This window comes from Theobroma cacao, chromosome 6, assembly GCF_053813885.1.
Source record: "Theobroma cacao isolate CCN51 chromosome 6, ASM5381388v1, whole genome shotgun sequence".
NCBI classification, from domain to species: Eukaryota; Viridiplantae; Streptophyta; class Magnoliopsida; order Malvales; family Malvaceae; genus Theobroma; species Theobroma cacao.
This window is the reverse complement of record NC_142644.1, coordinates 23653350-23675512: the sequence shown is the minus strand read 5'-3', so window position 1 is coordinate 23675512 and position 22163 is coordinate 23653350. Positions and strand designations below refer to the sequence as shown.

The 22163-nt window shown below is 33.2% G+C and overlaps 3 protein-coding genes across 5 annotated transcripts; 2 read left to right on the top strand and 1 right to left on the bottom strand.

Moving 5' to 3' along the window:
* Nucleotides 1-5956: 5956 nt before the first annotated feature.
* On the top strand, nucleotides 5957-8164 carry DTA4 (downstream target of AGL15-4). Its single transcript, XM_007024230.3, has 3 exons — nucleotides 5957-6581; nucleotides 6740-7100; nucleotides 7884-8164. The coding sequence occupies exons 1-3, from the start codon at nucleotides 6052-6054 to the stop codon at nucleotides 8109-8111; spliced, it is 1119 nt and encodes a 372-aa protein (XP_007024292.2). The 5' UTR covers nucleotides 5957-6051; the 3' UTR covers nucleotides 8112-8164.
* Nucleotides 8165-8496: 332 nt separating this feature from the next.
* SHH1 (SAWADEE HOMEODOMAIN protein) lies at nucleotides 8497-12150 on the top strand. Of its 3 annotated transcripts, XR_001928304.2 has the most exons (10): nucleotides 8497-8618; nucleotides 8925-9010; nucleotides 9136-9181; nucleotides 9273-9408; nucleotides 10165-10225; nucleotides 10844-10895; nucleotides 11123-11266; nucleotides 11398-11558; nucleotides 11654-11773; nucleotides 11944-11963. XR_001928304.2 is itself a non-coding variant. In XM_007024227.3 (9 exons), exons 1-9 carry the CDS (start codon nucleotides 8568-8570, stop codon nucleotides 11986-11988), a joined length of 741 nt encoding a protein of 246 aa, XP_007024289.2. In that variant the 5' UTR covers nucleotides 8497-8567; the 3' UTR covers nucleotides 11989-12150. The 3 variants fall into 3 exon arrangements, 2 of the variants coding, with proteins under 2 accessions (XP_007024289.2, XP_017978144.1); XM_007024227.3 differs by lacking the exon at nucleotides 11398-11558 and having other exon boundaries at nucleotides 11944-12150; XM_018122655.2 differs by lacking the exons at nucleotides 11398-11558; nucleotides 11654-11773 and having other exon boundaries at nucleotides 11944-12150.
* Nucleotides 12151-12851: 701 nt separating this feature from the next.
* Nucleotides 12852-18859, bottom strand: LOC18596008 (casein kinase 1-like protein HD16). Its single transcript, XM_007024222.3, has 16 exons — nucleotides 18074-18859; nucleotides 16500-16631; nucleotides 16334-16407; nucleotides 16181-16250; nucleotides 16023-16078; nucleotides 15845-15916; nucleotides 15532-15626; nucleotides 15379-15445; nucleotides 15160-15289; nucleotides 14829-15047; nucleotides 14479-14621; nucleotides 14070-14244; nucleotides 13819-13909; nucleotides 13576-13733; nucleotides 13300-13488; nucleotides 12852-13211 (listed from the first exon to the last, which is right to left on the bottom strand). Exons 1-16 carry the CDS (start codon nucleotides 18524-18526, stop codon nucleotides 13152-13154), a joined length of 2184 nt encoding a protein of 727 aa, XP_007024284.2. The 5' UTR covers nucleotides 18527-18859; the 3' UTR covers nucleotides 12852-13151.
* Nucleotides 18860-22163: the final 3304 nt, after the last annotated feature.

Genomic DNA, 22163 nt, shown 5'->3' with positions numbered 1-22163 from the left:
TGATGGTGGCCCCGATGGTAGTTGTCAATGGGCCCTTAAGTGATGTTGTCTCAAGCCTAATTTGTGCCTCTAGGTATTGTGCGACACAAGTGTGTGTTGCTAGTTTGAACCTTTCATCAAGCTAGACTGGTCGCAGGATCAAGAACTGTGACACTTATCCCCTAGTTTCGAGTTCAATAATTGGTAGCTTTAATTACTAAATTATTATATAAGAAACGACATAGACAAACTGAAAGGAATGCACCTTAGAGATAGCAATGGGTATCTTATTACAAGGTACCCACAAGTACCTGATCCGATTATATAAGGTTAAAGTATCCTATAATTGAGTTTGGGACATGTTTGGATAGTAATTTCACTACCCATGTCAGTTTCGGGTAAGGTTCGAGTACCACCCCTTGGGTACTTGTTACCCAAACCCAATTATGTTTTTGTTTTAATTTTATGTAATTAAAGACAAACTCATATTCTTAATTAAATTAATTCACAAAACTATGAGTATTAAGTAAATAGTAATGTCTTTTAATATATATTCTATATATTGTGTTAATTTATAAAGAATATATTTACTATTATATATATACTACAAAGTATATATACTTTAAATATAAACGTATTTAGTTTTTATTTTGTGTTAACATTACAAAAATTATAATTTATAAAATTATTAATTATAATATATGTATATTTTTGTTTATATAAACTTCTAATATATATATTTAAAGAGAAGTTGTGAGATTATGATAGTTTTAGAATTTAACTATTTTTTTAATTTAATGTAATTAAGAACAAATCCATATTATTAATTAAAACAATTCATGAAACTACGATTATTAATTAACTTGTAATAGCTTTTAATATATATACTTTATGTATTACCCTCAGGAAAAGGGACCCCCACCCTCCATGGATGGGTAGCCGATCAAAAAAAAAAAAATATATATATATATATATATATATATATATACTTTATGTATTGTGTTAATTTGCAAGGAATATAATTACTATTATATATTTTTAATATATTTACTTTAAATATAAACTTATTTACTTTCTATTTTGTATTAATATTACAAAAATTATAACTTATAACATTATTAATTATAATATAGATATTTGTTTATATAAACTTACAATATATATATATATATATATATATATATATATATATATATATATATACACACACACAAACACACACAGACACACACTTATGACATAAGGATAGTTTTAGAACCTAGCTATATTTTTTAATTTCATATAATTAAGGACAAACCCATATAATTAATTAAACTTAAAATGTTGTTGCCTTATTGTAAACTTGTAATGTCATTTAAGTTGTTATTTGGATACTCGTTTTAAGTTATTTAAGTTGATATTTGAGATATTTGATTTTAATTATTTAAATTTAAATTTTAGAGTTTGTGTGCTTTTATAAATTTAATTATTAGTTAATTATATGAAATACATATAAAAAATTTATTGTATATGGATACAGGTACAGATTCGGTTTCAAGTAATTAGGTACCCATAAAAAGTATTTTAATAATTTTTTTGCATAACTGAATTTTTAAACACGTTCAAGTAATTATTGAGTGATAAGTATTTATTAGGATTCAAGTTAGAATAATAAATTTAAAAAATATTTAAATAGTTATAATATTTGAATACTCTATTTATTAATCGGATTCAAATTCAGATATTTTAAAATTAACGAATACGTAGTAAAGCACCTAACGTTAAGGTTTTTTTTTTTTGGTCTACAAAATTATTATGGGTATAATCTGTTGAAATTTGAGCCACTTAAAAGGAACTGAGGGGTTCAAAGATTCTGGACCCCACAAGGGGAAACGAAATCACATTCATCACATCCTGCATGCCTGCCAGTTTGAAGGTCAAATTGGAAAGGGAAATTAAAGCTTTATGAAATATTGTCCAAACGTAGACAAGATATTCAAGGACCTTTCACGATCTGGTAGCTGAGATCTGTTGACTTCTTGAATCAATAAAGGGGGCCTCTATAGTACCAATTGACTGCTATTTACGAATTTAACAACAAAGACAAACATTTTTTGGCTTTTGTTGCTTTTAATTACCTGATTTTTTATGCTTTGAATATAGTTCATGGAGGAAATTAGTCCCAAATCTGTTTGTTTTGGTTTTTAAATAAACGAACGTTGTATTCAGTCTGATTATTAGGATGGTGCAAAATGCCAAAACAGTTGGATCTTTGGTAAACATGGGTCACTTGGTTGGCAAAGGTTTAGCCACCGACGGCGCAAAGTAGACGAAACCTTTGGACCCACAGGAGCCAAGGTGGTCGATCAAGTGCACCTACCCAGCTCAAAATTCACCCTTACTCTTGTCCAGATTTAAATTAATAAACCTCCAAAAGCATTTGTTTTTTCCTTTGGTTTGTCTTTAACCCACATGACAAGAAGGTTAAGTTAGCAACCAAAATAGATTTTATTTTTCAGTAAATTTTTTTCTTAAAAAGAAGATTGCGTTTTAGTTGTTTATCGGTCTTAATTTACTATAATAATTTGATCAAAAGAAGTCAAACATTTCCATCCTTTTACGTTTTTTGAAGCACTTTCTGATTTCCTTTCAAAAGAATTTGGAATTCCACAAGGTGATTATACATGGTAAATCTCTCATTTACATAAAAACTTATTTATGTTTGTATTTATTTGACATTCTAGTTCTGCCGGTACTTGTTCAACAAAATATGATGCAATCAATTTACTAGCTTGAACCATTTCCAAACATTTTTTCCAATCAACCATTTCAATTTCGAACCTCTATCTACGTGTGCATCATTGAAAATTAAGAAAAGTACATAATACAGCTCATCTTCTAGATCGGAAAAGCAATTAGAAGGTAAGGAAATAGAAAAGAGCAATAACGTATATACATATAGTCGTCGATTGTGAATAATTTAGCCTATAAAGTCATATTAAGCAATTAACTGACGAACCTGTTAGAAGGAACTCAAGAGTTGGACATTTCACATTGTGTTTCTGGGCCAGTACTCATTGATCAATTCAGAGATTGTAAATTTCTTGACCACTTCATATTTATTAATTGTCACTTGATTTTCCATGCAATTTACTCTGAGCGTAGAATTTCGGTAGCTCATGCAGACAACACATCATATAAAGTCTCTGCTTATATATAAAGAGTGATGGTTGTCTCTAAACGATACTCGAAAAAAGGTTTAAAACGTGGTCTAATTGGCTTGTATATTATATTTTCTATCAGATTAATTCATTTTAAAAATGAATAGGAAGTTTCATTTAACTTTCAAGTTATAATAATGTAAACGATGGATAGCCGAAGTTTCTTAACATGTATCTTAGCTAGAACAAGTTGAACACGAAATCTAGCACATGCATGCATGCCTTTAAACAAATAAAAAAAATTATTCTGTATTATTATTGTTTTTCTAAAATGAAATGTATTTAATATGATTACACTAATATAACTTGATTATAATCTCATCATATTGTATAATTCCAACGACGTCGAATCTGCTCTCCTACTTATGAAACAAAAGAAAAAGAATGGGAAGCAACCGGCCAGCCGTTGAAGGGTGGATTGCGGTCTTTTTAGTTTTTGGGAACACCAATGAGCTAGTTCAAGTGTTTAATCCCAGAAAACCTAAGTATATGACTGATGACTGGTTCAACGTTAGGAAAAGGTCCAGGCACAGGCGGCTGTGTTCGGCTTCAATTATAGGGCCAGAATCCTTAATTCTTTACATTTAAAAGTCTTCGTCGATAACCAAGAGGAATTAATAGATGGTTTTTCCAGAAAATAGAGATTTTACAATTGAGAAAGGCTTGAGAGTGACATTTTTGCTGTAAAGTTTCAACACTCTGAGATATGCTATCACGTCATCCTACTTGATTTCGGTTGAAATAAACTCGTAACTTGATGAGTTGAATTCTAAGGATTGAGTCACTTAAAATTGTATTATTTCAATTATCTGTATTATTGCGAGTTGCAAGTACATATAATCGACAATAAAGCTGATGTAGTACATAATACAAGAAATACATGAAAATGATCATATTTTGTTACAAATCAAATTTCAAATACTACGATGACAAAGGTGATAAATACTAATTTTGTCAAACTTACTTTTCAATAAAGCTCAAAAAGTTGAGACCAAATATCTCTTTTTTCAAATTAAAAAATTAAAATAAACTTATAAAAGATATTAATAATTTCTTTGACAAAATACTCGAAAAAGTCCTCAGTTATTTTAAAAAATTTAAATAAATTATTATTCTTTAATTGCGATCAATCAAGTCTTTCTATTTTTATTTTAGACTAAATAGACCTCTATGACTAACAATTAATTAATTATCATTAATCAAAATATCACGTATCTTATTATACTGACTTGACACTGTACAGGGTGAATAATGTCACATGATTATGTTATCGTTCAATATAACACGTTAGTATATCACATCAAAATTACATAATATAAAATAGCAATCGGTATTTTAATTAATAATGATTAGTCAATCATTAATTAAATTTATTTTGTTTAAAATAAAAGTATAAAAACTTGATTGAACGTAATAGAAAAATAAAAAATTAGTTAAATTTTCTTAAATAGTCAGATTTTTTTTTTTAGTATTATGTTTTTTTTTTTATGAAAAGGTAAGTAATTTGGGGTTGCATGATTTTCTATTTTAAGGTCAATGGCCGAAAATTCTTGCAAATTCGGCCTAGAGGCTTTCCAGGCGGTCTGGGTATTTACTTTTTGTCCTAACCAGAATCATTAGGCTCACTCTCTGCCCATTTTTTGCAGTGTGATCAATAATCAAGTTTAAGGTGGATGGCTCAGGCCCAATTAAACGTACAAAGGGTGGGGTCAAGACTCGGGCATTATCAAATTAATGAAAGTACCTGGTCCCAGCCCAAAGAAATGCTCTTTAACTCGAAAACTGAGGACAACCTGTCCTAAGAGTTGGATTCAGGCAGAGGCCTTGTCGAGGCCCACATAATCATCCATTTAGCACCCAAATCAATGCCATCAAATTAATATAACAGCTAAAGTGCTAACCAAGAATCATATGCTTAATTAATTAGCAGTAATAATAACCCGCTTCCATGGTTTCAAATGGAAATCCAGAAAAATGAAATTTCTTTTTTTTTTCACAAAAAAAAAAAGTGAAAGACCAACACAAGTAACTCATTAAAGAGAGATTAGTGGCCATAATTATGAATCAAAATATGACTTTATTATTAGAAACTAGTAAGCATGGTTTGAATTAAGACATCTATAAAGTGATTTGTACGTCCATTTCTTCCTCTTTTCTTTAATTAATTCAAATTCAATGGTTAAACTAATAGGACTTTAGGTTTTTTTTTTTCTCTTCTCCTGTCAATGATATAAAAATGCTCAGTAAAACTGAAAGAAGACTACCCATTAAATGAGTGGCACCTTCCAAATTGTCTACTTCATATTACAAAATAAATTCCCATTAATGTAAATATAGCTAACAATTTTAAATTGTACTAGTTATTTGGAAATTTTGGAACAAGGGTACCAGAAGAAAGCAAAGCAATAAATAAAAGGGGAAGAAGATGAAAGCAAGCAATGTGGTATAGAGTCTTATGATAGTGGGATACAATAGGGGTCCATATTCAAATTCGACCCTCCGGTCCGAGTACTATAGCTTGAGTCACAAGTGTGTAAAAAGCCAAATCTTGTTATATGTATGTCAGGCAGGCCATTGCTGGCTAGCTATCAAAATGATAATTAAAAAAAGTTAAAGGTGTAAAGGGAAGATTAGGGGGGAAAAGAAAGCACAAGAAAGAAAAAGTTGGTGATGTTTGTGATGATTCTCCAACTGTCTACAATGCCCCACGACAAGCCATCATTGTGTTGCTATACACTTTGTACCATAAAGGAAAAAAAGAATGCCAATGCTGAACACTCACAACTAAGCTCCTTATCAAAGAATCAAAGGAAAACTCAGTTCAGGTTTCAGCCTTTGTCGCCTTGTATTATTATAGTTGGTCACAATTTCTATGGCAGTCTCACCGGAATCCATGCCTGAAAAGCCCCTCGATTTCCGTGCTCCTCCACCGTCTCCAATTGCTAGTGGCCGCAGGTCCTGCGTCACCAATGATGATGTTCTCTCTGAATTCCTTGAACACTCTCTACGTGTCCCTGATTTAATTTTGCCTGACAAGGTCTTCCCTAGGCAAAAGTTCATTGAAAACCCACCAAAGATTGATTTCCAGCTGTTGAGTTCCATGGAAAGTGATTCCGTCCCCAAGATTCTGGATTCTATTGCAACAATCGGATGCTTTCAGTTGGTGAATTATGGAATTCCAGGGGAATCTATCCGATCAGCCCTGGCAGCGGCTGCCGGAATTTTTCAACTGCCGCCTGAGAAACGGACGGCAGTGACAAGGTCACCAGAGAAGTTATACGGGTTTGAGGAAGTTCATGGGGAAGAGGAAGGTGAACAGAGTGAAGAGTTTGTGTGGTGTAGAGGTGAAGGCTTGAAGTTGGAAATGGAGGGAATTTGGACTGTTGGGTATTCAAATTTCAGGTAATAACTGCCAAGCTTATATTCACTGGTCTTTTGGCGTTTCCTAATTGAGTTTTGGCAGTATTGATATATAGATATATTATATTTCCGAACTTGTTCTTTTTAAAAAATGAGTTAGCAGAATTATCTAATTCATTGATACTTTTAAAAATATGCAGTGAGAAAATGGAAACTCTTCTGTCAGACATTGAGAAAGTTGCTGAGAAAATTCTGCTAGTCATCAAGGAAAGTTCCCCACAAAAATCAGTTTATGAAAACGATATGATGCAAGGGCAAGATATCATTGGCTCTGCATGTTACCTCTACAAGCATAGCCGGAATGTTTCAGCTGACCAGTGGAGCAGCTCCCTAAGATATGATGTGATCAGAATGCTGATAAGAGGGATTGATTATTCACATGCCTTGTGTTTGCATATATGTGATGAATGTTCTGAATTTCATGTGTATTCAAAGAAAGGTTGGGTATCTTTCTGCCCAGAAAAAGATGCCTTGGTTATAACAGTTGGGGATCAAACTCAGGTAATAATTCAGATATTTTCTTAAATTATTTTGAGCTTTTATTTTGGACCACATTGTGCTTGCTGCAATTTTTGCCAGTTAACTGCAGAACATTAAAGGACTGTATAAGTATAGTGGTTAAAGAGTGCTTGTCATCAGCCAGGTTATTTCAGGAGAGGCAATCCTCTCTCATCCCTGTTAACCATTTTAACGCTGATGGTTAAACTCAAATACATGACTTCAATCTCCCTCAAAGGAAGGAGGTAGTCTTTGTGGTGGCTGTTGATGACAAAAAAATAGTAACATTAATGTGTCTGCTTTATGGGACAGCATTATGCTACACGATAACACATTAGCAACAAAAAAGCTCAGCAAACTACTCTGTTTTTTGCCTGTTTTGTTCTCCTCTCTGATATCATATTTCCTGCTTTCCTTTTTTTTTTTTTTTTTTCAACACTTACAGACAGCTAATAGTAAAATTTAAAAGGCATACCCTCCTTTACAACTGTAAAAACACACTATAATGGCTCACCATATGTAACCTTGATTTAGATGTATATTTAAGCATTCTAATCTACCTTTTCTTTTTTTCATTTTTTGATGAAAAACCCTATATCCCTAGTTTCTTTTATGTGTTTTTTTCTTGCAATGACAGCTATGTGGGTCTGATCTCATCATACTAGGGGAAATTTTCCAATAAAGATGAAGGAGAAAATGATGACAAGTTTATCATATCTCTCCTTTCCTTGTCAACATGAATTTTAGTCCAGAGTCATTGCTCATACATTTCTGTTCCTGTCACAGGCATTAAGTGGTGGGCAATTCAAGCATGTCATTGGAAGGCCCATCTATAAAGGAGAGAAAGAAGACTACATCTCAATGGCCTTCCTTTACTCTCCTCCACCTCCAAGCATCAGCAGCAGGATTGACCAAGAAAAAGGAAAAACTATTTCACTTAGTCAGCAGGCCATGGCTGCAATACTTTTGACTCTTGTATACCGTATTTTAGTCTATGTTTACAACAAATTCTAATGCTGTCAAGGATCATCTATCAAGCAATGACAAGTTACACATCTCGATACTCATGCTCATAAATCTTATACGCCTAATTATTCTAAATCTTATTTAAATCAATGAAATATTGTCAGGCATGGGATGATTGTTTATTTCATAAATCATGGGCAACTTCTTAAGTAAATTCAATAGCCACATTGAAAAAGAAAATCTTTTATAACACAAGCAAGGAACACATTTGAAAAGAAGCAAGCCCATGAATACGACTCCCAGAATTGTGTTAATAGCTAGCCCGTCAAGGCTAGAGGGAAGGCCCAAGAACAAGGGGCTGGGCCAGTTTGAAACTCGCTGAAGAGATACAATAAAACGTATGACTCTCTTTACATTACTTAAACCTCCCAAAACCAAGTCCATTGTCACTTTCAAAGGGAATTCCGCCTGTATGTTGGCAAAGATTTCAGATTTTGGTCGGACATGGATGACAAAGATTCATGGGATTCCGTCTCTGAATTCACACTCGCTGAGGTGAACACTTCTCTTTCTCTATATTCCCCATTATCCCTCCTTATGGGTCTTCATTTTCACTCCTTTTTAAGTCTTAACCACCATGAATTCCCTCTCTTTAAAGCTGTAGCTTAGTGTGTTTTTTTTTTTTTTTTCAAGTTGATAAACATATAAATGAAACAGCTTGCTCTGTTGGCATTTCCCTTCTATATATGGGTCCTGATTTTCACTCTTTAATCTGCAAAAGTTCCTCAGGTTTAGCCAATTATCATTGCTTTTATATAACTATTAAGTATTAATGTTTTTTCCTTTCTTTGTGACAAAAAGATTTTGGAAATGGAGAACATTTACAAGGAAATAGGAGAAAAAACGCTTAATAAAGAATTCTGCCAGGAGCTTGCTACCAACTTCAGGTGAAGAAAAACAATTACCATTCCAAAATATGCTAATTATATGCTTTTGTCTAAAGATTCTTCATCTATTTTCTTTTAAATTATAATTTTCAATATCTTTACTTTGGATTGCTTTGTCCTTCCAGCTGCTCTTCAAACCGTATGGGAAAATCTGCTGTAACATGGCAACAAGTTTGTTTTATTCATCTATTGAAATGTACCTACGGATTTCTAATAAGTTAATATAGACATTAAGAACTCTTTGTCTTTTTATTTTTTTTAGGTCCAAATTTGGTTCCAAGAAAAACAAATGGAGACACAAAGTAAACAAAGGCCATCACCAATGGCCTTGGAGCTATTTGTTGATCTTTCAAGTGCAAATTCAAGCAAACCGCCTGGGAGCTTGCGGAGGCACAAAGGTTTGCTTGTTGGCATCATAGTTTACATTTTTAGGCTATTTATTGGTAATATCTTATAGTTATTGGGGAATTGTTATTTGATTCATACAATGTGACGGAGCTTGTTTAGTACTTTCTACACTAACCTAGTATGTCCCTTTCATAAAGTTTGAAGTTTTTGTATGTGCTAAAATATTGTAACCATCTGGGGTGAAGAAGAAAACAAAAATTATTCATACAGCATGACATCACGAAACTTATCACTGGGGTAATATTAGCTTTTAGCAGATTTAAAAATTAAAGCATGCACATAAAGCAATGAAATGGGTGGCTGATAGTTTAACCCTTATCATTTGACTGCAACCTAATTTGGTGTATATTAGGTCAACCTGCTAATTTATGAGCACAAAACGGTCTACCATAGTGCATTGGCTTGGGAGTGCAGCTGTGTTAATGTCCTTGTGTTAACCTCAGTTAGAAGCAGATATTTTTCTTACCAGGAATGCCTACAAAGCCTTTTATAGGTCTTAAATAGCATCACTCCTCTAACAATCTGACCATTATGCTACTATTGTTTTACCAAGCAACCATACAAGCTGGTTCACTTTAAAGGCCTAGTTAGCATATACTGCATTTATACTTGCAGCTATGATATCAATATCATGACTAGCCTGCATTCTTATTAGAAGCATTTTAGCAAACTTGCAATTGTAGTTCAACCTTATATTTTCTGGTTGAAATTGAAACTGAAAGGATTTTTAATATCAATTTTAACAGGTAAGGTTGAAGATCTTAAGGAGCTGTCATTTGAAGCCAGATCATCAAAAGATTATGCATGGTGAGAAAGTTTCTATTAATGAAAGCATGCAAAACTTATTGAAATGTTTTTCCTGTATCCCTCGAAGAAGCCATTTATAGGCCTACCTCTTGGTTATATCTTTAATTTAATTATTGATTGGAAACTCAAGGTTTAGATTTGATTTTGGCTAACTAATTTATTCAAGAACGCTAAGATGATGTGCAAAATAGGATAATAATCAAACATCCATTATAAGATGAAGTTGTTCAGAATGATAGACAAGGATGGTAAGCTTAATCTGTTGAATGCATTAAAAGGAAACTCAGAAAGCTGGAAATAGTATAGAAAATGTAACTAAAATAGCTTATACTTATGGACCAGAGACAATCTAGTTTAAGTTTCAATGATTTTCATGATTCTTAATTGGCCTTGGTATTCTTAAATGTTGGTTGGTACTAAAGGCATTATAATTCAATTAAGTCTGTATTATAATGTAATTATTATGTTACCTGTAGTTATTTTAAGATTTTTTTTATATAAAAAAATAGCTGGTGAAAAGAGAAATCAAAATCCAAATGTATGACCTTGTTTCAAACTGTGTATGGTCCTTCTGACTTAAACTAGTGTGCATAGCCATAACATTTCTTTGGCTTTCAGGTACGATGTTGACTCGTTCCTCACCTATAGAGTCCTCAGTACTGGTGAACTTGTAAGATTCTTCTACAGATTCTTTACTTTCTTGATTCACTGCAATGATTCTTATAAAAGCTACTTGCGTATGAAATTTTTTCATCTTATAATATAAAGTTCAGGTTCCTGTGCCTTATTGTGTTTATTTTACCTTTTCTCCAATTGGTTTCTTTGATACTGGTTATGTAAACTATAAGACGGAAAGTGCAAGTGACATGTTAAAACTTATAACTTGTTATGTGGTAGGAAGTTCGTGTACGATTCTCTGGGTTTGCTAAAACAGAGGATGAGTGGGTAAATGTGGAAAAGGCAGTTCGTGAACGATCTATTCCTTTAGAACCTTCAGAATGCAATATGGTTAAAATTGGAGACCTTGTGCTGTGCTACCAGGTATTTCCTTATCCTAAGGTCTATTAAAAATATTCATGAGCTGTGTGTCACCATCTGATTAGAATAATGATGAATCTTATGTCAAAGCAGACACAAAGGCCTGATGACCTCTTAATATTTCCATGCAACAGTCCTGTCTATGTTTTAGGTATTTAAATCGCACAACAGTGAAGTCATGGTGTTTTGCTTTTTGGATCTATATTCATGAACTTCCTATAAAAATCACCCAGCATTAAGAAGTAATGGAAGAGTGTATCTCACTGACATTGATGGTGAAGGAACAGTGAGAAAGGTGAGGGAGAGGCCATATGCATCTCGTTTTTAGCTAGGCTGATGGTTTACTTGACCTTATTGTGGTCTTAGCTTTTCGCCTTTGATGATGTATAGGATAGAGAGCATTATCAAGTCTACTATGATGCCCATGTTGTGGACATCCAAAGGCGGGTGCATGACGTTAGAGGCTGCTCGTGCATTTTCGTGGTCTGCTATGACCATGACTACAGTAAGGTATATATAAACAATATCAATAACCCTCTCTCCCTCTCTCTTTGTGTGTGTATATGCATGTGGTGCATGCATCTTGCATGGGTGCATACAGCTGCTGCTTTTTGCTGTTTTTGGCAATCCTAAACTGTGTATTAATGTTGGCATATACTTATCTTTCATGCCTACACCAGGAAAAGGTTCCGCTGCAGAGGTTATGTTGCAGGCCTCCGCAATAGGTTTTTTGGGTTCACCAGCAAGTAAGGTAGCATTTGGTGTCCTACAATGTAATGTGATTGTTGTAATGCAATTGTTGGGAATGTAGTTGTTGAGAAAATGATATTACATCTGTTAGTACATATTTAAAAGTACTGAATAAAATACTTAAGAAAATAATATTACATTCTTTGATTTACTAGGAATGTGATAGTAATTTCTAGAATTACCCTTATATATACATATATATATATATATATATATATATATATATATATATGTATGAAAATGTAAGTTTGATACAATTACATTTTTTATACTAAATTAGTTAATTAAATTAATTAATTTAAATCAGTTAATTGATTAATTAAATGAGATTTGTATTTTTATTAGTTTATAATTAAATTAGTTCATTTAGCTAATTTAAAAGAGTAATTAAATGAGTTAATTAATTAATTAAATGAGATTTGTTTTTTTTTATTACTTTATAGCAAAATTAGGTAATAAATTAGTTTTAAGTGGGAGAAAAAGATGTTGACATTTTTACAAATATATATATATATATATATATGAAAAGCCGAAATAATTAATTTTTTATTTACTTTATAATTAGTACTGTTTTCTACTCATTTTTTTATTTTTGTTTTTCCTTTTCACTTGCTACTATTCATTTTATTTTCCAGATTTTCTAGTTATTTTCATGTAAGGGGGTTACACCTCAACAAGTTTAAAAATATAAAGAGGTGCCCGGGGGCCTTTGATGATAAACTAGAAAAATGCCACTCGTTTTTGCTACTGAACTCTCAATTTCTCAAATTGAACCATGTGGTAGCTATGTTGCTTGTCAAAAGCAACAAACCAATAAAACCAAATAGACGTTGGCATCTAGCTGAACAAAGTAGGTGTATGTATATTAATGGAGACTATACAAAGTTAACACACCGACCCATTATTTTGGGCTTTCCGGAGACATCAGCCAGCAGAAGATAAATTCCACACAATGGATGGAATGGAGGGACGCAACATAAAGTTCAACTACAAGTTTCTATACTTTAGTTACAATTAAGTAAAGCCTGTACTGGTCAAAATTTCTCTAAGCCTACCTACAGAGCAGCAACTTTCCAACACTAAGGGCTCCAGCTTGTGGACAGTTTGACACGCCAACGTCTTAAACGAATGGGGCAGCTCATGAAACTGTTCGTCCATAACAAACCGAAGCTATGTAAAGATTCTTCGCCCACTTCTCCTGCCAGACCGTAAAGAAAATTTAGAAACAGACGGTGAAAATCAAGTTTAAAGATAAGCCAAAAGCCAGCGAAGTTCATATAATCCACCTTGACATGTGTGCTAGGAAATGCTGAAGTTCTGAGAGTTTCCTGTGTTTCATCCATTGGCTTCCTTCTTGGCACACTAAGAACAAAAGCAGCCTGGTCCCAAGTTGCTGCAGTTGCTGTTATTCGGTACCCACAATCCCATCGACGATGGATGCCTTCACTAGGATAAAGGAAGTCAAGTTCAACAACCTGGAATCAATATACAACAACACTTAGTTATATGTGCTTCTTTCACAGACTGTATTAGGCTAAAATGCTATTAAAATTGATAAGCACCTGGTCAGAAAATCCAGCACCACGAGACATAACAACTCCCCATCTGCTACCAGAAGTGGCCATTGAGGTAACATGAAAACCCTCTTTCCATTTTTTGTTAATCCACTTAAAAGGAAAGGACTCGCTTACTTTGTATGACTGCTGCGAATACTGAGTACCTGAACACAGTAAATCAAAGGTCAGTAAACAGAACCCAAACAGATTTGACCACAGAAAGCAAATATTGGAACCTTGCATACTAACCCCTTGACATTACTACCAAGGAGAATCCATTTGTAGCGCCTGCTATTGCACTGATATAATAGTTCTTCTCCCACTGCTCCATTATCCATTCCTTCACACACAGCAAAAAACATCAAATTAACCACTTTGCTAGAATCTAAATTTCAAAAGCATCTTTTAACTACTGGAATAAAAAAAGCAGATAACAGAAAATAAAGTAGAACCTATTAAAGCTAAGAATTGCTCCACATCAGCAGTCTAAATGCATGTACCTTATGAAGGAAATCGGGTGAGAGTTCATAGACTTGTGAAGAGAATCCAGTGCCAGCATCCATTATAAGGGCCCATAGATTTTGACAGGAAGCTACACTGCTAATAAATAAGCCATCCTCATTTCCTTTCTCAATGTGCTGCGCAAGCCTTCCATCTGCCACATTATAGTGATACCTAGAATCACATGACGAGTTAACTTCCCATCCTCAAATATTCTTTACACTAAAGCAACTTAATCACTAATTAATTTACTAATAGATATGTTGAAAGATTACATAGGCAAACAACAAAATGTGCCAAGGTAAGAAATCAACCAAAAAAGAAAAAGCCAAAAGTCTGATACGATCAATTAAATAATAAAGCAGCCCCAAAACTGAGAGAACCACAAAGAACTTGAGGCATGGTTACCTTTGCTTCATAGGTCTACAAGCATTGTAAACACTAATCCATTGCGTCGCTGGCATGCCCATACGAACCTTCTTCTTTGGTTGTTCATCTTCCTCCTCATCCATCGTCAACCGGCCTCTCTTATGACCAACTTGAAAAATAAGCTGCACAAGAAATATATTGTAAGAAAAGTAAAGTCAGTTATGTCAAACATTTTTTTTTTTTTTTGGAAAAGAGTTATGTCAAATTTTATTTGTAATACTTAACATTTAATAACTTTTAGTACACTCTTACACCCAAAATTACTTTGAAAGCTGAATCAAGGTCAGAGACAAGAATAAATCTTTACATTGAGAAAGAATAACATGTACCTTCTGCGCCCCTTCTGTGTTAAGTGGGCGGATATCTGGATTTGGACCAACTATCCCATCAAAGAGAGATATGTATTTCGCATAATTAGGTTCTTCATCAAACTTCAAGTTGACCACATATTCAACAAACAGTCTGAAAGGAATCGGACAGAAGCAACATAGGGCATCTGGAGATGTTGACATCTTCTTCTTGCAAACAAAGAATCCTTTATTCTCACCCTGACATCATGTTTAAAAAATATCAAAAAGAAAATCTGAAAAGATTATATGCATGACCAAAAACAAACTAGACTATTCGAGTTAAGAAAGCTGATACTATAGGAGGACCAACCTGGTATCCTTGCCAAGGCAATCGACCTCGAAGGAGAAAAATAAGTGTATATGCAAGAGATTCTAGATCATCTCTCCTGCTACAAGTTCTCCCTAAATGAGCATGCACACTGGCATAACGGACAGTTCCCCTGACAGACAAAATTTTTCCTTTTAAATAAGATAGCGGAGCAACTTACATTAACATCTTCAGGAATCATAATATAAGCAGTGGTAGTACCTAAAAACATCTGGCCTCTGGTCATATTCAACATGCAAACCAGTTGAACTATCTCGCCACCTAGTTGCTGATTGCCAAAACAGGTTATTAGTGATGAGATATTGATTTAGCTGGGAGCACTTAACAATATAAATAATATGACTTACAACTTACCTAATCCAAGATCAACAAGAAACAATTTTTTCTCATCAGGAGTTCCTATAGGACCAAGAAGAAAATTCTCAGGCTTTACATCTCCATGCACATAACTGCCCAAAGCACCATAAAAACTATTAATAAGCTGGAAGAAACCAGATATGATCAAGTTAAGAGCTAACATTTTTAGCTGTTATATGACAGATTATACATTAAAAGCAGAGAAAGATTCTCATTGTAAGCTATTCAACAATCCTGGGGAGGGTGGGTGGCGATGCATTTCAGGGGCCAACAAAAGGCTAGAGAGCTTGGCAGGGATTGAATTGCTTACCCTCTAGAGTGCATCTTCTCCAATATGGATATTGCTTCAATAGCAATGCAAGCAACCATTTCGATGGACATTCTGTAGTTAAGAGCATAATCAAATTAAGCCATTGAAATGCAAAAAAAGGATAAACTTAACAGCCAGTAAAAGATTATAGGATATATCTTAGTTTAGTAGCACTCACGTATGAGAGTTATTATTCCAAACATCCCACAGACTTGGGCCCAGCATATCCATAACCTGCAAATGGTTTAAATCAGAAACTCATTCAAAACCTCAACACCAAAAGGAAGACAGATTAAAGAAGACAGGCCATGACTACCATGACTAAACAACACATACCATGATATAATAGTCACCTTGACGGCCCTTATAGTGTACTCGGGGTATACCATGACTGCCACCCAGAGTGCTGTACCAAATACATCAAATATTTGCAAACATAATTGGCAAAAAATAAAAATTATAAAAAATTAAGATTTCAACCAGACTTACTTGTAAACTTGCCATTCATATGGCGGTCCGTAGTTACATCCTTTGCTACTTCTATGCTCAAATTTCAAGGCAACCTGAAATAAAGAGATGATGCAGAGCATTAAGACCAAATTAAAGAAGATCATACGCCATGTCTGTTGAAAACAAAAATGAAATAATCCCATACCTCTACAGCCCCAGAACCATTTCTATCATTTGTATTTACAGCCGAAACACGCCGACCTACACACACCTGTCCAAAGCCACCCTTGCCCAACTTCCTATCAATTCTATACACTGGCGAGCCCCCAACCTGAACCTGCAGCAAGGTAAATAAAAAACATTCTTTAAGAAGACATGATGAAACAAAAAATTATTACCATAAATTGCATACCAAAATGTGCACCTGAGAAAAAAAAATACATCAAATTATCAAAAGCACAAAGGAAAGACCAAATAAGACACGGTAGAAAGAATCAAAAAGGACTTTGATTTTGCTTTTATTAATCTTATTGAAAATATGATCATAAATAGAGAAAACCAAAAGCAACAATCCCAGTAGCCAACCCCATCTAGTGGGGAAAGGGAAAAATTTTGTTTTTATTAACTTATCGGAGTTGTTAAACTAGAAGATGATAAATTTTTTTCTTAAGGACTTAACCAATCAGAAGGTAGCATAACTGAAGTAAAATGTACACAAGGTGATAACGAAGACATTACATCATACAAAACATAAAAGCATTGAAAAACCAGAGATGCATCCTTGCTACATATCCCACATGGAAAGGTAGCATATAACCTTCCATCGACAGGATTACAGTACCAATGGCCATAGATCAAGAGAAACGAAACCAAATAAATGAAAATCTATTGTATTCAGAGTAAACTCAGGTCATGCTGGTAGAAGAAAGTAAAATGGAATAAAAAGAGAGAAACATGGCACTCCAAGCCCTTCAAAAGATGCCAGAGAAGAAAAGCATGTGCTGTCTCAATATTAGTAAAGAACAACTTTTACTTTAGATAGGCGATCCAAAATGAGATAGTAATCACATTTTTGGGGAATTCAGCTGTTAGGAGTTCTCTTTGTTTATTCCCCAAAACATCTTATCTCAAACACTTCAAATAAAAAAAATTTCAGGTCCTAAACTATAACCACATATTATCTAATAGATGCACACACAACCACATGTAGAACTCATTTGATAAAACTATTAGCCTCCTAAAAAGCCTTCACAAGAAACCACGAACTTAACATTGTCCTTTTTACTAAAACAAAAATTATACACCTTTAACGCTGAAACTTACATAAATTGCCCATATTAATTACTCCTATTATTCTTTCAAGGTTTTACCAAAACACTGGCTCCCTGAAATAAAGGAGCACGGAGATTATAAATCAAGACGTAACAAGTATCAAGTCCTAATGGTGAATACCATAAACTATATCTAGAAAGACAGTTCACATAGCTTCATAACAGTTTAAAAGTTATACTTTTTAAGCAGCAAAAATCCAACTTCGGGTGCCAAAGACTACAAATTTTGATAATAAAAAAAAGCATTCGAACGCCAGAACCTTCCATATAAGTCTATAGACTACAACAAAACGAAATCAAGATTATGAAGGTTGTTAAAACAATCCTAAATCAACTAATTTTGCAAAAAAAAAAAATCAATTAACCTGACAGCTTTCATATAATATAATATAACGCAATGTCGCAATGCAAAACCAGAAAAGCCAAATCTTGTTAGGAAATCTCAAACCTTTTCAGGAAGCGGTGCGGTGCCGCCTTCATCCTCACCAGCATTACCCTTATCATTGCTCCGCCCTCCGCTATCGAACTCGTCCATCGCCTTCTCCCCAACTTCCTCTTTCTCCGCTCTCTCCCCTTCCTCTAAAACCCTATTGTTATTGTTCTTCTCCTCCACCTTAACTGCCGCTGCCCCAGCCGCCGCGACAGCTAATTTCTCATTGATTCCCTGCACCCGCTGTTTCTTATTCTTATTTTTGTCGTCGTTATTATTGTTATTATTGTTGTTGTTTTTTGGCACTGGCGCTGCTGCTGCTGCGGCCGCCTCTTCTGCCGCCTTCCTCCGCCGCCTAGTCCGCGTCGCAATCGCTTCCCCCTCCTCGATCGGATTCGGCTGTTGCTGCTGTTGCTGTTGCTTCGGTGCTGCTGCCCGGCCCCTGCGTGCTCCGCTACGCAGTACCGGCATCGTTCATTCTTCTTCTCCTTCGATTCTCATCACCAAGAAAAAACGCCCAAAGATTGAATTTACCTTTCTGTCCCTATCTCCTCGTCGTCTCTTCTCCTCCAAACAATAGCTCAACGATACCCCAAATTACAAAACAAGAGAAGAAAAGAAAAGCGCTGAGGAATTTATAATTATTATTATCACGTATTAGATAAAAGAACCAATCGGAGAAAAAGCACCGAACGGAGAGAAAATCGACTAATCGAAGAAAGAAAGAAATATTGGAGATTCGATGATTGTGAAAGTTTGGAGATCTGTTCTGTACTCAAGAAAGTAAAGTAAAGGGCTTTCCAGTTTTTCTTTTTTTTTAATAATTTTTCATACGTGTATAAATAGCTACGGGGCAACAAAATAAGATGAAAATAGTGTGTATTACGTGGGAGAACGAACGCCGTTGATGGAGATGTATTCCACGCTGATTTGGGTTCCGTTTTTTTCATTGAATCGTTAGAATTGGAACGAGACGAAAATTACCCAAAGGAGTTGGGACTTGGGAGTTTTACGGGATGGGCCGCTTACTAGTTACTTCCCCCTTTTTTCTTTTTTTTTTTAATTTATTTTTATGAGTTGGGTAATGGTGATGTGCATGCGTGTTTACTGTTATTTTGGTGAGGCTGACTAAATGTGCATCGTTGGATTGAGAACTTTTAAGGCCTGAAAGACCAGAATGACGTGGGAAGATGGTATTCGGATTTCGGAGTAAATTATTTTGTTTTTAAATTTAAGAGTAAATTAATTTAATGAAATAATAATATCTAAAAAATTTTCTTATCTGTTTAGAAAATTTTAAATAAGTTTTTATTTTTAATTATATTCCATTTAGTTCAAACTCTTATATTTTTATTTTAAATTAAATAAATTTTTATAACTAATTATTGATTAATTATTATTAATCAAAATGTCACATATTATTTTTATGTCACGGGATATATTGACATATTATAATCGATGGTGACATGACATACTTGTATAGCATGATAACTAATCATATGTCATTTTAATCCTCCTAATAAATGTCATGTCAACAACACATAAGTATAAAATAACAAATAATATTTAGATTAATGACTTCTAATAAACTGTTAGTCATGAGAATTTATTTAACTCAAGATAAAAGTACAATAGCTTAATTGAATGCAATAGAAAAATAAGAGTATATTTGAATTTTTTTGAATAATTCAGAAGTTTTTTAAAGTATTATGTCTAAAGTAATTCAGTCAAATTATGTAATTAATTTTTATACTTTACTAAAAAAGTGAATTTAGTCCATTTACAATAATTTATACAAATTGACTCTTTTTACTTTTATAAATTATAAATGTTAATTCAATTGTTAAAGGTGTCAATTTTCTTCAATTAAGTGTGTTGACATAGTTAAAAATTCACATCAAATTTTTAAGAGTAAAATATATTAATCCTTTTAACTTTTGATCATAGTTACACATGAGTGCAATAATTTTTTAAATAAATACTCTTCTCCAAAAGTGTAAACAATATTAATATTTAAATATAAAATATCTACAAGGTCATTTTTTTTCACTCTTTCTTTTCTTTCAGACGTGCCTGCCATGCTCCCTTATTTTGGCCAACCAGCCCAATGGAGCACTAGATCTTGGGAGCATGATCAAGTGCTCCCTAGCGTGGTGCTCCCTAAAAGAGTACGATCAGGCCAGATTTAGCCCTCTTCAACCAAATCTGATTATAGGTGGTCGATCGAATGGAGGTAAGGTAAAGGTTTTTTTTCTTTTTTAAAAATTTGATAATTTTTAGAATTAATTAACAATAAAATTATCATTTCAATATTACTACTTCATCAAATTAACAAAAATATTAATAATTAACTAATTACTTGACTTAAGATATTCTTTTGGAACAAATTATATATTTTGAAAATTAATGAATTAATGTGAAATTATGATTCAAACTTAAAAGTGTTAGTCTGTTTTACTCATTTTTTAAGCTTAGTCACTTCAAGGCTATCTCCATTCCCCACAAAAATTTTAAATCAAAACAAAGTAATCCAAAACTTGAATCCACAAAATAACAAAAAATCATTTGATTATAAAAGCGAAAGCGAAATTAAGAACCCAATGAAGAGAAGTTCTCAAGAGAGTACATTTTAATCCACTTTTTTGGTACATTTTAATCCACTTTTTTGAAAATAGATTGTATATTTTGAAAATTAATGAACTCATGTGAAATTATAATTAAAACTTAAATGTGTTAGTGTATTTTACTCATTTTTTAAGCTACGTCACTTCAAAGCTATCTCCATTCCCCACAAAAATTTTAAATCAAAGCAACGTAACCCAAAACCTAAATCCACAAAATAACAACAAATCATTTGATTATAAAAGCGAAAGCCAAATTAAGAACCCAATGAAGAGAAGTTCTCAAGAGAGTACATTTTAACCCACTTTTTTGGTAAATTATAAGAACTGATTGAATAATTTGACCGATTATTCCCATTGAACTTTCATAAATTTTCATTTTGATTAATAAACTTTCATTTATCAAGATAAGGTTATCAAAATTTCTCAAGCATATCAAATTTGACCATTCAATTAATTGACGGAAAAATGATGTGGTTGTTATATAAATTGCCACATCAATCAAAATTCAAATTATTTTTTTATTCCACTCCCAAAATATCCTATTAACTATGATAACTCTCTCCTAAATGGAAAAATATTCCAACTAATGATGGTCAGGCAAGGAGGAAAATTTTTAAAAAATTGACATGAATTTTAATTAATGTGACAATCATGTGATTTTTTTAGTCACTTGATTAAACAAGAGCAAGAATATGTTAGTGGCTATATTTAGTATCCTTGACAAACTTTAATATTTAATTAAGACAAATTAAAATTTACTGATCAAAATGAGAATTTCAAAAAATCAAGGTGTTAAAGCTCAATTTCTCTTTTGTTTTGTCCATTGATAGTTATGTCAACAAATGTCACATAAGAATTTTTGATCACGTTAACAAGTACCATGTTAGCATAATCTATTGTTCGTCCAATTAATGCCATGTTAGCACGATGAATACCATGTCAACATATAGTTAATGTCATGTTAGCAAAAAATGTGACAGCATCTTAATTAATGTTATGCTAACTTGATTAATGATGTCGTATTAACATACTTAATGGTAAAAAATTAACAGTGTTCAGGTTCGTACTAAAATTAACAAATTGAAAAGTATAAAGTGTAAAGCCTGATGTCATGACAGACATGTGATGGATAGTATGTTTGCATGCTAGGAGAGTCTCGAAAAATTTATAAAGTCGGTATTGTATCTAGAGGTACAACAAAGTTAATTTAAGCCTCGAACTAGATTGAATAGAGATTTTGGGGTGAAATTGAAAATTTTACAGTCCATGAATGATTTAAAATGGTGATTTAGGGTTCGAAGATCAATTTGGAGTCAAACTAGAAATTTCACTATCTAGGGGTAAAATGGTAATTTTGCCACTCGAAGACAAAATGGAAATTTTTTTGAAAGATTTTGATCACATTTGACTTATTGGAGTATGATTTGAGGTTGAGAAGTGAAAAATTGTAATCTCGGTATTTTTTGGAGCATAGGGGTAAAATG

What these genes read in the sequence shown, in the direction of transcription:
- DTA4 (XM_007024230.3), top strand. Translation starts at nt 6,052, where the DNA reads ATGGCAGTCTCACCGGAATCCATGCCTGAAAAGCCCCTCGATTTCCGT. An exon ending in GTTGGGTATTCAAATTTCAG is followed by an intron (nt 6,582 to 6,739) that starts GTAATAACTGCC and finishes AAAAATATGCAG; the next exon opens with TGAGAAAATGGAAACTCTTC. An exon ending in CAGTTGGGGATCAAACTCAG is followed by an intron (nt 7,101 to 7,883) that starts GTAATAATTCAG and finishes TTCCTGTCACAG; the next exon opens with GCATTAAGTGGTGGGCAATT.
- SHH1 (XM_007024227.3), top strand. Translation starts at nt 8,568, where the DNA reads ATGGATGACAAAGATTCATGGGATTCCGTCTCTGAATTCACACTCGCT. An exon ending in GAGCTTGCGGAGGCACAAAG is followed by an intron (nt 9,409 to 10,164) that starts GTTTGCTTGTTG and finishes CAATTTTAACAG; the next exon opens with GTAAGGTTGAAGATCTTAAG. An exon ending in ATGACCATGACTACAGTAAG is followed by an intron (nt 11,774 to 11,943) that starts GTATATATAAAC and finishes TGCCTACACCAG; the next exon opens with GAAAAGGTTCCGCTGCAGAG.
- LOC18596008 (XM_007024222.3), bottom strand. Translation starts at nt 18,526, where the DNA reads ATGCCGGTACTGCGTAGCGGAGCACGCAGGGGCCGGGCAGCAGCACCG. An exon ending in CAGAGGCCAGATGTTTTTAG is followed by an intron (nt 15,290 to 15,378) that starts GTACTACCACTG and finishes TTTGTCTGTCAG; the next exon opens with GGGAACTGTCCGTTATGCCA. An exon ending in GTGCTGGATTTTCTGACCAG is followed by an intron (nt 13,489 to 13,575) that starts GTGCTTATCAAT and finishes TATTGATTCCAG; the next exon opens with GTTGTTGAACTTGACTTCCT.